This window comes from Chanodichthys erythropterus, chromosome 18 (assembly GCF_024489055.1).
Source record: "Chanodichthys erythropterus isolate Z2021 chromosome 18, ASM2448905v1, whole genome shotgun sequence".
Classification (NCBI taxonomy): domain Eukaryota; kingdom Metazoa; phylum Chordata; class Actinopteri; order Cypriniformes; family Xenocyprididae; genus Chanodichthys; species Chanodichthys erythropterus.
The window spans coordinates 11,690,199-11,703,067 of record NC_090238.1 but is presented as its reverse complement, the minus strand read 5'-3'; the positions used below and the strand labels follow the sequence as shown (position 1 = coordinate 11,703,067).

Sequence of the window (12,869 nt, the reverse complement as noted above, 5' to 3'; positions counted from 1 at the left end):
TATATATATATATATATATATATATATATATATATATATATATATATATATATATATATATATATATATATATAAGCAATGTTCTCACACCTCTCTTGTCCCCATGTTGAGAAAAATTGGGAGTAAGGTGTAGAGTGCATTGTGTGCACAGGATCATTGAAGGATAATTTCATATATATACAATACATACATAAAACATGTTATTAAAAACAAATAAGCAAGCCTAGACCAGGTGAGAAAAAGTAACAAAGTAGTAATGTAACGAATTACTTTCCATAAAAAGTAACTAAGTAATACTATTAGTTACTTTTTTATGGAGTAATGCAATGTTGTAATGCATTACTTTTAAAAGTAACTTTCCCAAACACTGTTTATAAGTAATTAAATACATATAATTAATACAAAAAAGCAACTTGTACATAATTATATTATGCTAAGTAAATGTGCTTTTCCATTTGATTTGCATTGTATTTATTAATTGTAACATTTTGGTATAATATTCAGAACTGATCAATTCATACATGCTGCTGAATTGGTTATTTTATTAAATGATCAATAGACACGTTTTATAGATACAACGGTGCAAATAGTTGAATACTGCAAAAAGAAAAAAAAAAAAGTGGATGTTGATATTTATACAAGTTTGCTATAGATATATATTCTTTAGGCCTAATTGTTCAACATACTGTACATAAATGTTTGTACAGAATGTGGTCAACTCAGTCTCAATCTCAGTGGTTGTGGAGGGAATCTTAAAAGGAAAAGACTATAAATGTCTTATATTGCTTGGGGAGGAGTGCCATCTAGTGGTATGTTCAGTAACCTGCCTGTCTTGAAAACAATGTGGCTGTAAAAAGTATACAGTACAGATTTTACTATGATACTATATATATATATATATATATATATATATATATATATATATATATATATATATATATATATATATATATATATATATAGCATGGTTTCTACAAAAATAGCAGCTTAACAGTTTTAAATGTTGATAATTATTAGAAATGTTTGAGAACCAAATCATCATCATAGAATGATTTCTGAAAGATCATGCAACACTGAAGACTGGAGTAAAGATTCAGCTTTGACATCACAGGAATAAATTACTTTGTCAAATACACATTCAAATACAAAACAGTTACATTTTATTTGTAATATCAGAATATAACTGTTTTTAATTTTATTTTAATAAAATAAATGCAGCTTTGGTGAGCATAAAAGGCTATATTTCAAATATAATCTTATATTTCAAAAGAGAAAAAATGGTCAGACAGTTTTTAAGGGTAGTGTATATATGAAAGTGTACAGATTTTTTGAGTAAACATTTAATGTAAACTAAGCAAATGTAGGCTACAATAAAATGTTGTTATAAAAATAAAGTATTTTGGCTTTGAAACAATGTTATCTTTAGCATATTACGTATGATTAATTTTTCCTAATGCAATATTTACATTTAAAGGTCAAAGAAGGTTAAATGTTAAATTATCATATCTTCGATCACTGACGTCTGCCTATTTGAGTAGCTGAATTTAATACTGACACTCTTACAGACCCAAAGGGCTGATGTTTTAAAAGTTTGTGCAGCATCAAAAGTGCTGATCAACAGATTCATAAACAGTTTCCACTCTGGGGCCCATCCATATTACAGAAAGCCAATATTTCTGCCTAACCTCATGCACCTGTGCTTTGTCATACACAATCTCATCCTTAGCAGCTGTACATCTATTATCGTTCCACTTGACTTGTTGTAAATTCCTACCTACTTTATTTTTAATCTCCACCTTCTGCAAACGATTACCATATAATTCTTCATGCCTTGGAGAATAATATTGCCTATCGTAAACTGGACACTTTGTGGACCTTCTGCATTGTATAATTGTATTATTTAGTATTCTGTTTGTGAAAGGAGAAACTAGAGCTAAGGAGTATGTTCATTTATTATCATAAAAAGGCTCTAACTGAAGTATTTTGTTTATTTTACTAATGAAATTTATAATGTTCTATCTAAAAGGGTCTGTTAATCATCTGCCATTTGTAATAATTATCCTTAACATTTAGCAGAGGACAAATCAGAGTAATCATGACATGATGGACATACTTTTCACAAATGAACTTCCAATTACCAGCTTCGTTCTACCAAGCTTTTATTTTATTATGATGTTTTCCGCATTTTAAATGCACAAGTAGATAAACATAATAAGAAGAAAGGAGTTTTTATATTTGATTTGCATTGTATTTATTAATTAACGCAGTACTGCATAATTATTATTCAAAAATCATGGACTGTATATTAAAGAATTAGACTTTAAATTAACATTAAGACTGAGATAAAACTCTCTAGAACAAAAAACAACAGAAGTTATACTTGCAGACGAAACCAAGGACAAAAAAACGTCCGCATTTTATTGCGCTTCAGGATTATTTTTGAGAAGGTACTCAGCCTGAAAGATACAAATGACAAACGGAGACAATTTTACAATTTCCAGAAAATACCTTCAAGTAAACTAATAAGGTGCAGCTATTAGGAGGACCAACCTACCAGGAAGTCTATGGGGTCATCAGGACGTATCGTACAGCATTCGATGAGCCCTTGGGTGAGAGTGGGCATCACATCCCTCATCAGGTAGTTTCTGAAATGTCCTGACTGAGTTTCCAACAAGTCATGTTCTTGTCTCCTCACCTCCTCAAGATGCTGATTCTTAAAACACACACCACCAAAATCTTATTGATGAGCTAGCCTAACATATTTTTTCTGCAACTGCAAAACATGAAATGACAATTTAAAAAAAAAAAAGTACTTTTAAATGGCAAAAATGATATTAATGCAAATCAAAGTATATATATATATATATATATATATATATATATATATATATATATATATATATATATATATATATAGAAGATCTTCCTGCAGATCTTCTAAAGTGGACAAATTAAGGGTTAGTTCACCCAAAAATGAAAATTCTGTCATTTATTACTCATCCTCATGTTGTTCCACACCCTTAAGACCTTTGTTAATCTTCAGAACACAAATTAAGATATTTTTGTTGAAATCTGATGGCTCCATGAGGCCTGCATAGGGAGCAATGAAATTTCCTCTCTCAAGATCCATTAATGTACTAAAAACATATTTAAATCAGTTCATGTGAGTACAGTGGTTCAATATTAATATTATAAAGCGACGAGAATATTTTTGGTCAATTTTTAATTTTTGGGTGAACTAACCCTTTAAAGGTTTTTGCGAAAAAAACCACACATGGACTTAGCTGTGACATTTTTGAAAATAAGGCATTTCAATAACTGACTAACAACCTTTTAATGCCATCAAAGTGAAATTACTGCAAACAGGTAAGGGGGAAAAAAGGTGAGAACATCGCGTGGGGCGGGGGCATGCTTCGCACAATATGTTTAAAAAAAAAATTAAAAATTGCTTTGCATGCTCATTTGTAGTTACTTTAAGGGATTTTTTTATTTATTTTTAATATCGTATATATATCCAATACTGTAACGCAGGATATTTAAGACAATATTGGCTGATTAGACAGCAATACTGAGCTTAGCTGCAAATTGTTTGCCCTCTCTCTCTTCACCGTTCCCACACCTCAGACACATTTAAAGTAATTTGTTTTTAGAGTAAGAGTAAAGGAAACAATATACAGTACTTATTGAAACAACAAAGTACCCTTATAAGACCCCCTCCCACCCCTATAAAAACACTTTCTCATTGGATCTATAAAAAATCCCATAAGTGACCTATTTTGATCTCAAAAAGGTGAGTTGTCACTGAAAGGTGAGGAGTTTGCATCTATGATATATATATATATATATATACAGTACAGTCCAAAAGTTTGGAACCACTAAGATTTTTAATGTTTTTAAAAGAAGTTTCATCTGCTCACCAAGGCTACATTTATTTAATTAAAAATACAGTAAAAAACAGTAATATTGTGAAATATTATTACAATTTAAAATAACTGTGTACTATTTAAATATATTTGACAAAGTAATATTTGACAAATATTTTGTACAATTGTACACATTAAATGTTTCTTGAGCAGCAGATCAGCATATTAGAATGATTTCTGAAGGATCATGTGACACTGAAGACTGGAGTAATGATGCTGAAAATTCAGCTTTGCATCACAGGAATAAATTACTTTGTGAAATATATTCAAATAGAAAACAGTTATTTTAAATTGTAATAATATTTCACAATATTACTGTTTTTACTGTATTTTTAATTAAATAAAATGTAGCCTTGGTGAACAGACGAAACATTACAAATCTTAGTGGTTCCAAACTTTTGGACTGTACTGTGTATATATAATTCAAACCGAAGTACTTTATATATACAGCTCTGGAAAAAATTAAGAGACCACTTAAAATTGATTTCTGAACTTGGAGTGGTCTCTTAATTTTTTCCAGAGCTGTATATATGAAGTACTGAATCCACAGTGGTTGTCAGATAATTAATGGCAGGTGCTTACCCACTCTCCCCAACGCTGATCTCTCTGTTGCGCCTCTTCTTCCTCCCGTCGCTCCGCCTCGGCCCTCTGTGCTGCCTGTTCCTTTAGCTGCTGTTCAGCTTGCCGTCGCTCTTCTTCCTCCACCTCCTCTGAGATCTGCCCATAGTTCTTCGGTTTGCCTATTTTTTTGCAAATCTTCTCTGTGACCAGCTGGTACTCACTGTCATCATTGCTTGTAATGTCTGAAATAACAGTATAGGAAAATACATATACAGAGGTCTAAAAATTTTTAATTTAACTTAGACCACACTTTAATTACTAAATTAATATACAGTAATGGCATTAGTTAATCAAATCAAGTCTTATTTATTGTAAAGAAATATAGCACAAGCACACTTTTCAAGCAAGGTATCATGTGAGATGCCTGTAAAAACTATTGAAACATCTCAATACCACTCCTAAAGGTGAGGTCACATTATTGAAATTTTATCGGCAAAAAGGTCTATTTTAATTGTCAGTGTAGCGATGTAAGGGTGTGTTCACACTTGTAGTTCACTTCTCTTGGTTCTTTTGGTCCGGACCAAAAAAGATAATGATACATCTAGTCCTGGTTCATTTAACGTTCACACTGCAGAGGCCATCTGATTATAGTGAACTCATTGTCATGTTCAAAAAAACAGTTTGAGTTGATTAGAGCTTTGTGACATGGCGTTATCCTGCTGTTATCATCAGACCAGGCAACATTTTTCCAATCTTCTATTGTCCAATTTTGGTGAGCCTGTGCGAATTGTAGCCTGAGCTTCCTGTTCTTGGCTGACAGGAGTGGCACCCGACTTCATCTCACTGGACCATTTGCGTAAAATTTCCAGTATATCAGCAGTTTATGAAATACTCAGACCAGTTTGTCTGGCACCAATAAACATGTCACATTCAGTCACTTAAACCACGTTTTTTCTCCATTTTGATGTTAACACCATGGTTTGGATGGCAACATTCACACTTATTCAAATGAAGCATACTAACAGAGAAATTGCACTAGATTTCATTTTAATCAAACCAAACTGCCAAGTGTAAACACATCCTATGAAGTGCATCTTAAACAGAAGTCACTTCTGTTTAATAAACCAAACAAACCTTTCTCTTGAACACACTGCAAAACCGGTATGTGTAAATCTTTTGCCCTTATGCAAAATTTGCTGTAAATGTGACCGTACCTTTATGCTTGGTCTGTATTAGCTAGCTCAACAGATGTAGTATTACTAAAATTCATTAAAACATGATTTGATTTACTCCTTCAGTGTTACCTAAGTGCTCAGGATGAATCTTTAGGTCTTCAAAGTAGTTCAGCACTGTTTGATCCTCTACATTTCTCTCTCTGAAACGGGCCAAGCGGTGTAGGAACTGTTCAGGGGTGTAGGAAGTTCCCTCTACAACAGTCTCGGGTAGATTCAGAACACGGTTTTTCAGGAAATCGTCAGTGGCATCAACAGAGAACACAAACTCTGAAGAACAGACAGAAGATTGTCTCTCTAGTATTACAGTGATTTTTAAAGTCTTTTAAAATAGTTGGGGGTATTCGGTCTACAAATACAACATCTCTTGTCGAGCATTTTCACAAAAGTTAGTACTATTATGTAAAGCTGAGCTGAACAAAATTGCAAAGATCTCTAAAAAGTAAAAATAGAGCTAAATTGGCTCAATAAGGTTTTTATTCAGCAAGGATACTTTAATGTGTTAGTAAAGACATTTATGATGATACAAAAGGTTTTTTCAAATAGATTCTATTCTTATGAACTTTCTATTCGTCGAAGAACATGAAAAAATAAATATTTATCACAGTTTCCACAAAAATATAAAGAAGCACAACTGTTTTCAACATTGATAATGATTAGAAAAGTTTCAAATCAGCATATTAGAATGATTTCCGAAGGATCATGTGACACTGAAGACTGGAGTAATGATGCTGAAAATTCAGTTCTGCCATCATATGAATACAATACATTTGAAAATATATTAAAATAGGGAATAGTTATTTTAAAGTGCAATAATATTTCACAATATTACTGATTTTACTGTATTTTTATGGTTTTTACTGTGTTCAGCCTTGGTGAGCATGAAAGTGAGCATGAAACTTTTGAATAGTAAATGAGTTCAAATCAATCATGCAAGATTCAAATCTTAAGGCTAATAATTATGATGGAAAAGTTGGGGGGAGGGAGGCATTTCTAATCTGCATTATACATTATATTAATAAATTACAGACCTGGGATGATCTTTTTCTCATGTTTAGATTGCAAGTCTTCAGGCTCTTCATCACCTGTTGAATATTTAAATAAATGCAGCAAATCAAAACTCATGTATTATTAATCAGAATCATGATTTAATTTGTTAATATATCACCTAAAAAAGGCAAATTTCTCACCAGTAAATAACTGCTTCGCCTGCTCATATGTCTTCGGAAAACCATCTAAAACGAAGCCCTGGTTCATACAGGGTTTAGTTCTGAGTTTGTCCCTCATTATACGAATCAAATATTGATCATCCAGTCGTCCTAAAAAAAAAAAAAAATATATATATATATATATATATATATATATATATATATATATATATATATATATATATATATATATATATATATATATACACACAAAATTGCAAAGATCTCTCAAATTATATATATAATTTCAACATATATAGCACCTAAAAAATTACAAACATACAACCTTCATTCTCATTCATGTTTTCCTTCAGAGTGTCCAGAAACTCCTGAGCTTCACCCTCATCATTTTCCACGTCCTCCGTATGAACACACAACTCCTGAATAATTCAACTAACGTTAAGCATCAGTAGAAAATCTATACAATTTGTACATTTTCAATGTATAAAAACAGAAAAGGTCACTGCAGGAGCTATTTACATCAATACTATTATTAATTTTTATATAAAATCTGAATTATTTAAAGATGCTTTGATTCTTCTGAATAAATGCTGTGTGTTGTATAACACTGACCAGGTTGTCTAATGTTTCAGTGACTGTCTCCTTAAGTTTAACATGATGTAGTTTGTAATGCTTGCATATCCTCTCTGCTATAGTGCTCTTTCCAACAGCAGGTGGTCCCAGGATGCAGATACGAAGGGGCTGGGACACACACAAACATAGGTGCTTGTACTGTGAAACTTTAGATTTACTCAAAAAGCCCAACATAGCACAAAGTGATTTTCAACATAAAAGAAGTATCAAAAATAACAACTAGAGCATTTCAACCTTCAGCATACCAACAATCCCCTGGTCTGCTTGTATTCTTCAGTGATCTGCTCAATGTTTTCAACCATGCCATCTTCTGACACCCAATGGATGTTAAAATTCTCTTTCACATACAGTGCTTCAATACGAAGGTTGACAAGCAAAGAATCAATATCTGTTTGCTGAAGAAAGTAAAAAAAATATCATAGTTGATCCAAAACCAGAAATGTAAATATTTATAATCTTCGCTGTAGAATGTCAGAACAATATTGACATTGATTCTTACGGTCAGCTCCCGTATGAGATAAATCTCCTCTTTTGAAACATTCTGTGTTTTTCCTGGTCCAAGCACGAGTGTTACTGCCTTGAGGAAGAAGATTTCCTTGCATGAGAACCATTAATTTTCAAAACAAAAACATACTGAATGTGTAAAATCTCACCTTTATGATATCCTCCATTGTGTTTTTGGAGTCATCAACAGCAACAAAGTATTGTGCCTTTGGCTTGTGGTCAATGACATTTTGGATGACCCTTGAATCAAACGGATGTACAGGTAAATGCCCGGTAACTTAGCTTTTGCATGGATGATGTCATAAAAAGCTCCACAATTATACTAACCCCGCAAGATCATTGATGTGAATAGTGGGGATAATATTGGAACCATCTCCAAAGATGGGCACCTTGGAGACTTCACCCATCCATGACATCTACATAGCGCAACAAAACACAACGAACTGTTTTCAACGTTTCAAAGTATTAACAAAAGTATTTTTTTTAAAAAAAGTCTATCCACTGATTTACCTTAAAAAACAAGTGAAACATATGTTCTCCCATTCCATATTGTAGCCCTGATGCAATAACGTATGTAGAGAACTGGGAGCTTTTCTGAAAATCATTCATGAATAAATATGAACTTCACACTTTTAAAAGCTGCTCACTTGAAGTGTTTATTTTACCATAAATAGTGTGTTTAATAGTGCATTCATTTTCAGCTAAAATTGAAAAATTATTATCCCACAAGGCTTCTTGCTTACAGTTTTGCCTAATTTGACCACAAGTTTCTCCAAACTGATATGATCATGGAAGTTGGGGTGTGCTTTTCTTTTCCTGTAGTGCTCGTCTGTAAAAGGAATATCTGGATCATCCTATTGAGAAGTTAAAATATTCATTAGTACAACATTTTAATCATGTTTACATGCTGAACAAGAAAGTACGGAAGAGGATTAGGGCCAAGCAATAATAAAAAAATAAAACCATCTCGAGATTAAAGTTGTTAAATTTCGAGAAAAAACTTGTTAAATTTCGAGAAAAAAGTCGAGATAAAATGTTGTGAATAAACTCGTTAAATTACGAGAAAAAACGTTGAATTTCGAGAAAAAAGTTGAGATAAAATGTTGAGAATAAACTCATTATATTACAAAAAAAGTCATTAAATTACGAGAACAAATTCGTTAAATTATGAGAAAAATGTCGATAAATTTAGAGAAAAAATGAGATAAATTGTTGAGAATAAAGTCATTAAATTACGAAAAAAAAGTTGTTAAATTACGAGAGCAATTTCCTTAAATTACGAATTTGTTCTCATAATTTTACGACTTTTTTCGTGTAATTTAATGACTTTATTCTCATAATTTAATTACTTTATTCTCAACATTTTACCTCGACTTTTTTCTCGAAATTTAACAAGTTTTTTCTCGTAATTTAACAAGTTTATTCTCATTATTTTATGTCAACTTTTTTCTTGAAATTTAATGAGTTTCTTTTCCTGTAGTGCTCGTCTGTAAAAGGAATATCTGGATCATCCTATTGAGAAGTTAAAATATTAATTAGTACAACATTTTAATCATGTTTACATGCTGATCAAGAAAGTACAGAAGACTATTAGGGCCAAGCAATAGTAAAAAAATAAAACCATCTCGAGATTAAAGTTGTTAAATTTCGAGAAAAAAGTTGAGATAAAATGTTGAGAATAAACTTGTTAAATTATGAGAAAAAACTTGTTAAATTTCAAGAAAAAAGTCGAGATAAAATAAACTCGTTAAATTACAAGAAAAAACTTAAGTTATGAGAACAAATTCATTAAATTATGAGAAAAATGTCGTTAAATTTAGAGAAAAATTTCGAGATAAAATGTTGAGAATAAAGTCATTAAATTACGAGAAAAAAGTCGTTAAATTACGAGAACAAATTCGTTAAATTACGAATTTGTTCCCATTTTCTCTCAACTTTTTTCTTGAAATGTAACAATTTTTTTTCGAAATATAACAACTTTAATCTCGAGATGGTTTTATTTTTATATTATTGCTTGGCCCTTATCCTCTTTCGGAAGAAAGTATTTAATGGACAACAGTGTTCTTAAATGTAATTATTCCTACTTTATCGACTGGTTTAGTCGTAGCCCACGTCATGATGGTTGACACCAGGATAAACATCTTGTGCCCAGAAAACGTGTCAATTTCTTCATGAAGAGCTGTGATTGGATCATAATTAAACTAGCATCTGCTCAAGAAAAAGGTTCATAACAGTAAGCAGCACATGGATTTAATAAAAATGTGATACCTGAGACAGCCCACTGTGCTTCATCTATCTGATTGGGATGCTGAGTAATATCATAAATTATCACATCACATTTCATCAGATGATGGAGAAGCTCTTCACGCTTCAAGCGCTGGTAGGAAGGAAAAGGAATTTAATAAAAAAACAAATAAGCCTATAAAGTAAAGTGACAGAAGGTACAACTTATAAAAGTCTTCTTTTTCATAATACTGTGTAAAATAGTTGATTTATTTACGCTGTACTCTTCAGAGATAAAACTGAACTTCTCCTCTGTTTGGCTGGAAACTGTTCCCACAATCTGGAAGGTTGCATCTTTGATTTTTGGTTGCTCATCCTGAAGCCTGTCGTCCTCTTCCTCAACATCAGCCTCTCCGAACTCCACAAAAGATGCACCAACTACACACGAGTCTAAAAACTAAACACAGACAGGTTAATAAAGTGTGGGCATAATAGCCCTAATTTCAAGCAGTGTCTTGATGCGACATGTTATAATTCATCTGAAACTAGCTACCCAATTCTTCAAACTCCACCTTAAGTAACGTTATTAGGCATTACATGCCGTTTTCTCAAATAAACTGATCGACTATGTGGTACATTTAGAGGAATGCATTTGTAACACTTGTAACAATTAGCCTACGGCGCAATGATACAATATTGTTAAAGTAATCAAATATCTTACCTTAGCGATATTTTTCGTTGCATAGTGATCAACATCATTAATAAAAACTCGTCTAGAGTTTGGCGGTCTCTTCTCAGTTTGGTCCGCCATCCTGTGTTGCTGTTGTCCTGTTGCTAGGAAACGGATGCGTTCGCACCCCATGGTTCGCAGTCTACATAACTAAAATATAAAACTGAACGCATCGTAGTTAATTTGCCTAGGCGCTTAAAAGCCTCTAAAATTAATATATAAATATTTATATAAATGATATATAAATCATCTACAAAAAAAAAATGAATATGAATAGTCAGTTATGTAATGAATAGTCAGTTAAAGTAACGAATAGTAAAAAATAGAATAGTTAAAAATTTATATATATATATATATATATATATATAAATTTTTAACTATTCTATTTTTTACATATATATATATGGCAATAACCCTTATTTTGAGCAGAGCCATTACAGGTATGAAAACTGTGTGTGAGGGATAGGCTTTTTTAATGGCATCCGCTGTTCAAAAAAAAAAAACAACAAAAAAAACAAAACAGTATAAAGCTCAAGATCACTTATTATTTTTTCTTTTTTTTTTTTTTTTGGTGTACTGAAATTTCTTGGAAAGATATGTTTGCATTGTCTCATCAGCAGATCAACTCAAAACACATTAAAGGCACAATATGTAAATTTTCGCCGCTAGAGGTCGCCTATTCAAAACATAGGCATAGCTTGATGATGTCGAGATTAAGCATGGAATCATGGGAGATGTCATCTTCACCTCACAGCGAGGGGAAAAGAATCCGACGGGACTCACTCAGGCAGAAATCATTCATGGATGAAATTATTAACACTCTAAAAAATGCTGGGTTAAAAACAACCCAAGTTGGGTTGAAAATGGACAAACCCAGCGATTGGGTAGTTTTATTTAAACCAACTATTATTTAAAAATTGCTATATGGCTATAGCTTAAAATGAACCCAAAATAGTTGGGAAATTAAAAACCAGATGCAATTAGAGAAAACAATAATAGACAAAAAGTGAATGTTTATTAATAAGCTTTAATATTTTATTAATATAAATTTAATAGTTTATTAATATAAATTTATTAATAAGCAATTTAATAAATGTTTATTGTTTAACAATTATTCATTGAACATTAATACATGTTCATTTCCAACATACTTTGGGTTAATTTTAATTAAGCAATACAGTAATTTTTAAACAATAGTTGAGTTAAATAAAACTACCAAGCAGGTTGAGCAAACATTTAACCCTACCGCTGGGTTAAAACAACCCAATTGCTGGGTTTGTCCATTTTCAACCCAACTTGGGTTGTTTTTAACCCAGCATTATTTAGAGTGTACTGTAGTATGAAGCAGAGCAGGGCGGAACCTATTATAATATCACAGGCGCCGCTTCCGCTTTTTCTTGTCAAGCGTATGTGAGGTAACGCAGCGCTATTACATCATATTACATACATTTGAGTGAGTGGAAAATTATAACGTTACTCTGTGCGTTCGCTTGGCTGCTGCTATGAGACACTTGTTGCACACTGCAGTAAGATAGATCGATTTTAGAATATCACATGAATATAAACAACAAAACTCAAAATATAAACAATATAAACAAAATTCTAAATATAAACAAAATTCAAACAATAAGACTAAACATGTTGCGCTATATAACAGTGATTAGTTTTCTGTCTATAAATGTATCAAAACAGTTGTTCCCTTGTCTAATCAAAGATATATATTAAATCTTTGGCGTTTCCATGGTTTCTACAAAATAAAACCGGAAATCGACGAAGGTATGATGCTATTGATAGGCAACGCACGTACACAGTCCATGTCCTGGTTAAAATTGCTTATTTCTCTGGATTTAAACATTTTTAGAAACATCTGGGATAATGTAAGTACACAAGTCAA

The 12,869-nt window shown here is 31.9% G+C and overlaps 1 protein-coding gene across 1 annotated transcript; it reads right to left on the bottom strand.

Moving 5' to 3' along the window:
- Positions 1-2,385: 2,385 nt before the first annotated feature.
- On the bottom strand, positions 2,386-11,056 carry ak7b (adenylate kinase 7b). Its single transcript, XM_067367972.1, has 18 exons — positions 10,967-11,056; positions 10,523-10,702; positions 10,291-10,399; positions 10,107-10,201; positions 8,766-8,876; positions 8,533-8,616; positions 8,350-8,438; positions 8,172-8,262; positions 8,018-8,095; positions 7,764-7,913; positions 7,498-7,626; positions 7,211-7,304; positions 6,907-7,035; positions 6,748-6,801; positions 5,789-5,986; positions 4,506-4,726; positions 2,555-2,713; positions 2,386-2,456 (listed from the first exon to the last, which is right to left on the bottom strand). Exons 1-18 carry the CDS (start codon positions 11,054-11,056, stop codon positions 2,418-2,420), a joined length of 2,100 nt encoding a protein of 699 aa, XP_067224073.1. The 3' UTR covers positions 2,386-2,417.
- Positions 11,057-12,869: the final 1,813 nt, after the last annotated feature.

Coding starts and splice junctions, on each gene's coding strand:
- ak7b (XM_067367972.1), bottom strand. CDS start 11,056: ATGGCGGACCAAACTGAGAAGAGACCGCCAAACTCTAGACGAGTTTTT. Junction 8,617..8,765: donor TGGTCAAATTAGGCAAAACT/GTAAGCAAGAAG, acceptor AATGATTTTCAG/AAAAGCTCCCAGTTCTCTAC. Junction 4,727..5,788: donor GATTCATCCTGAGCACTTAG/GTAACACTGAAG, acceptor CTGTTATTTCAG/ACATTACAAGCAATGATGAC.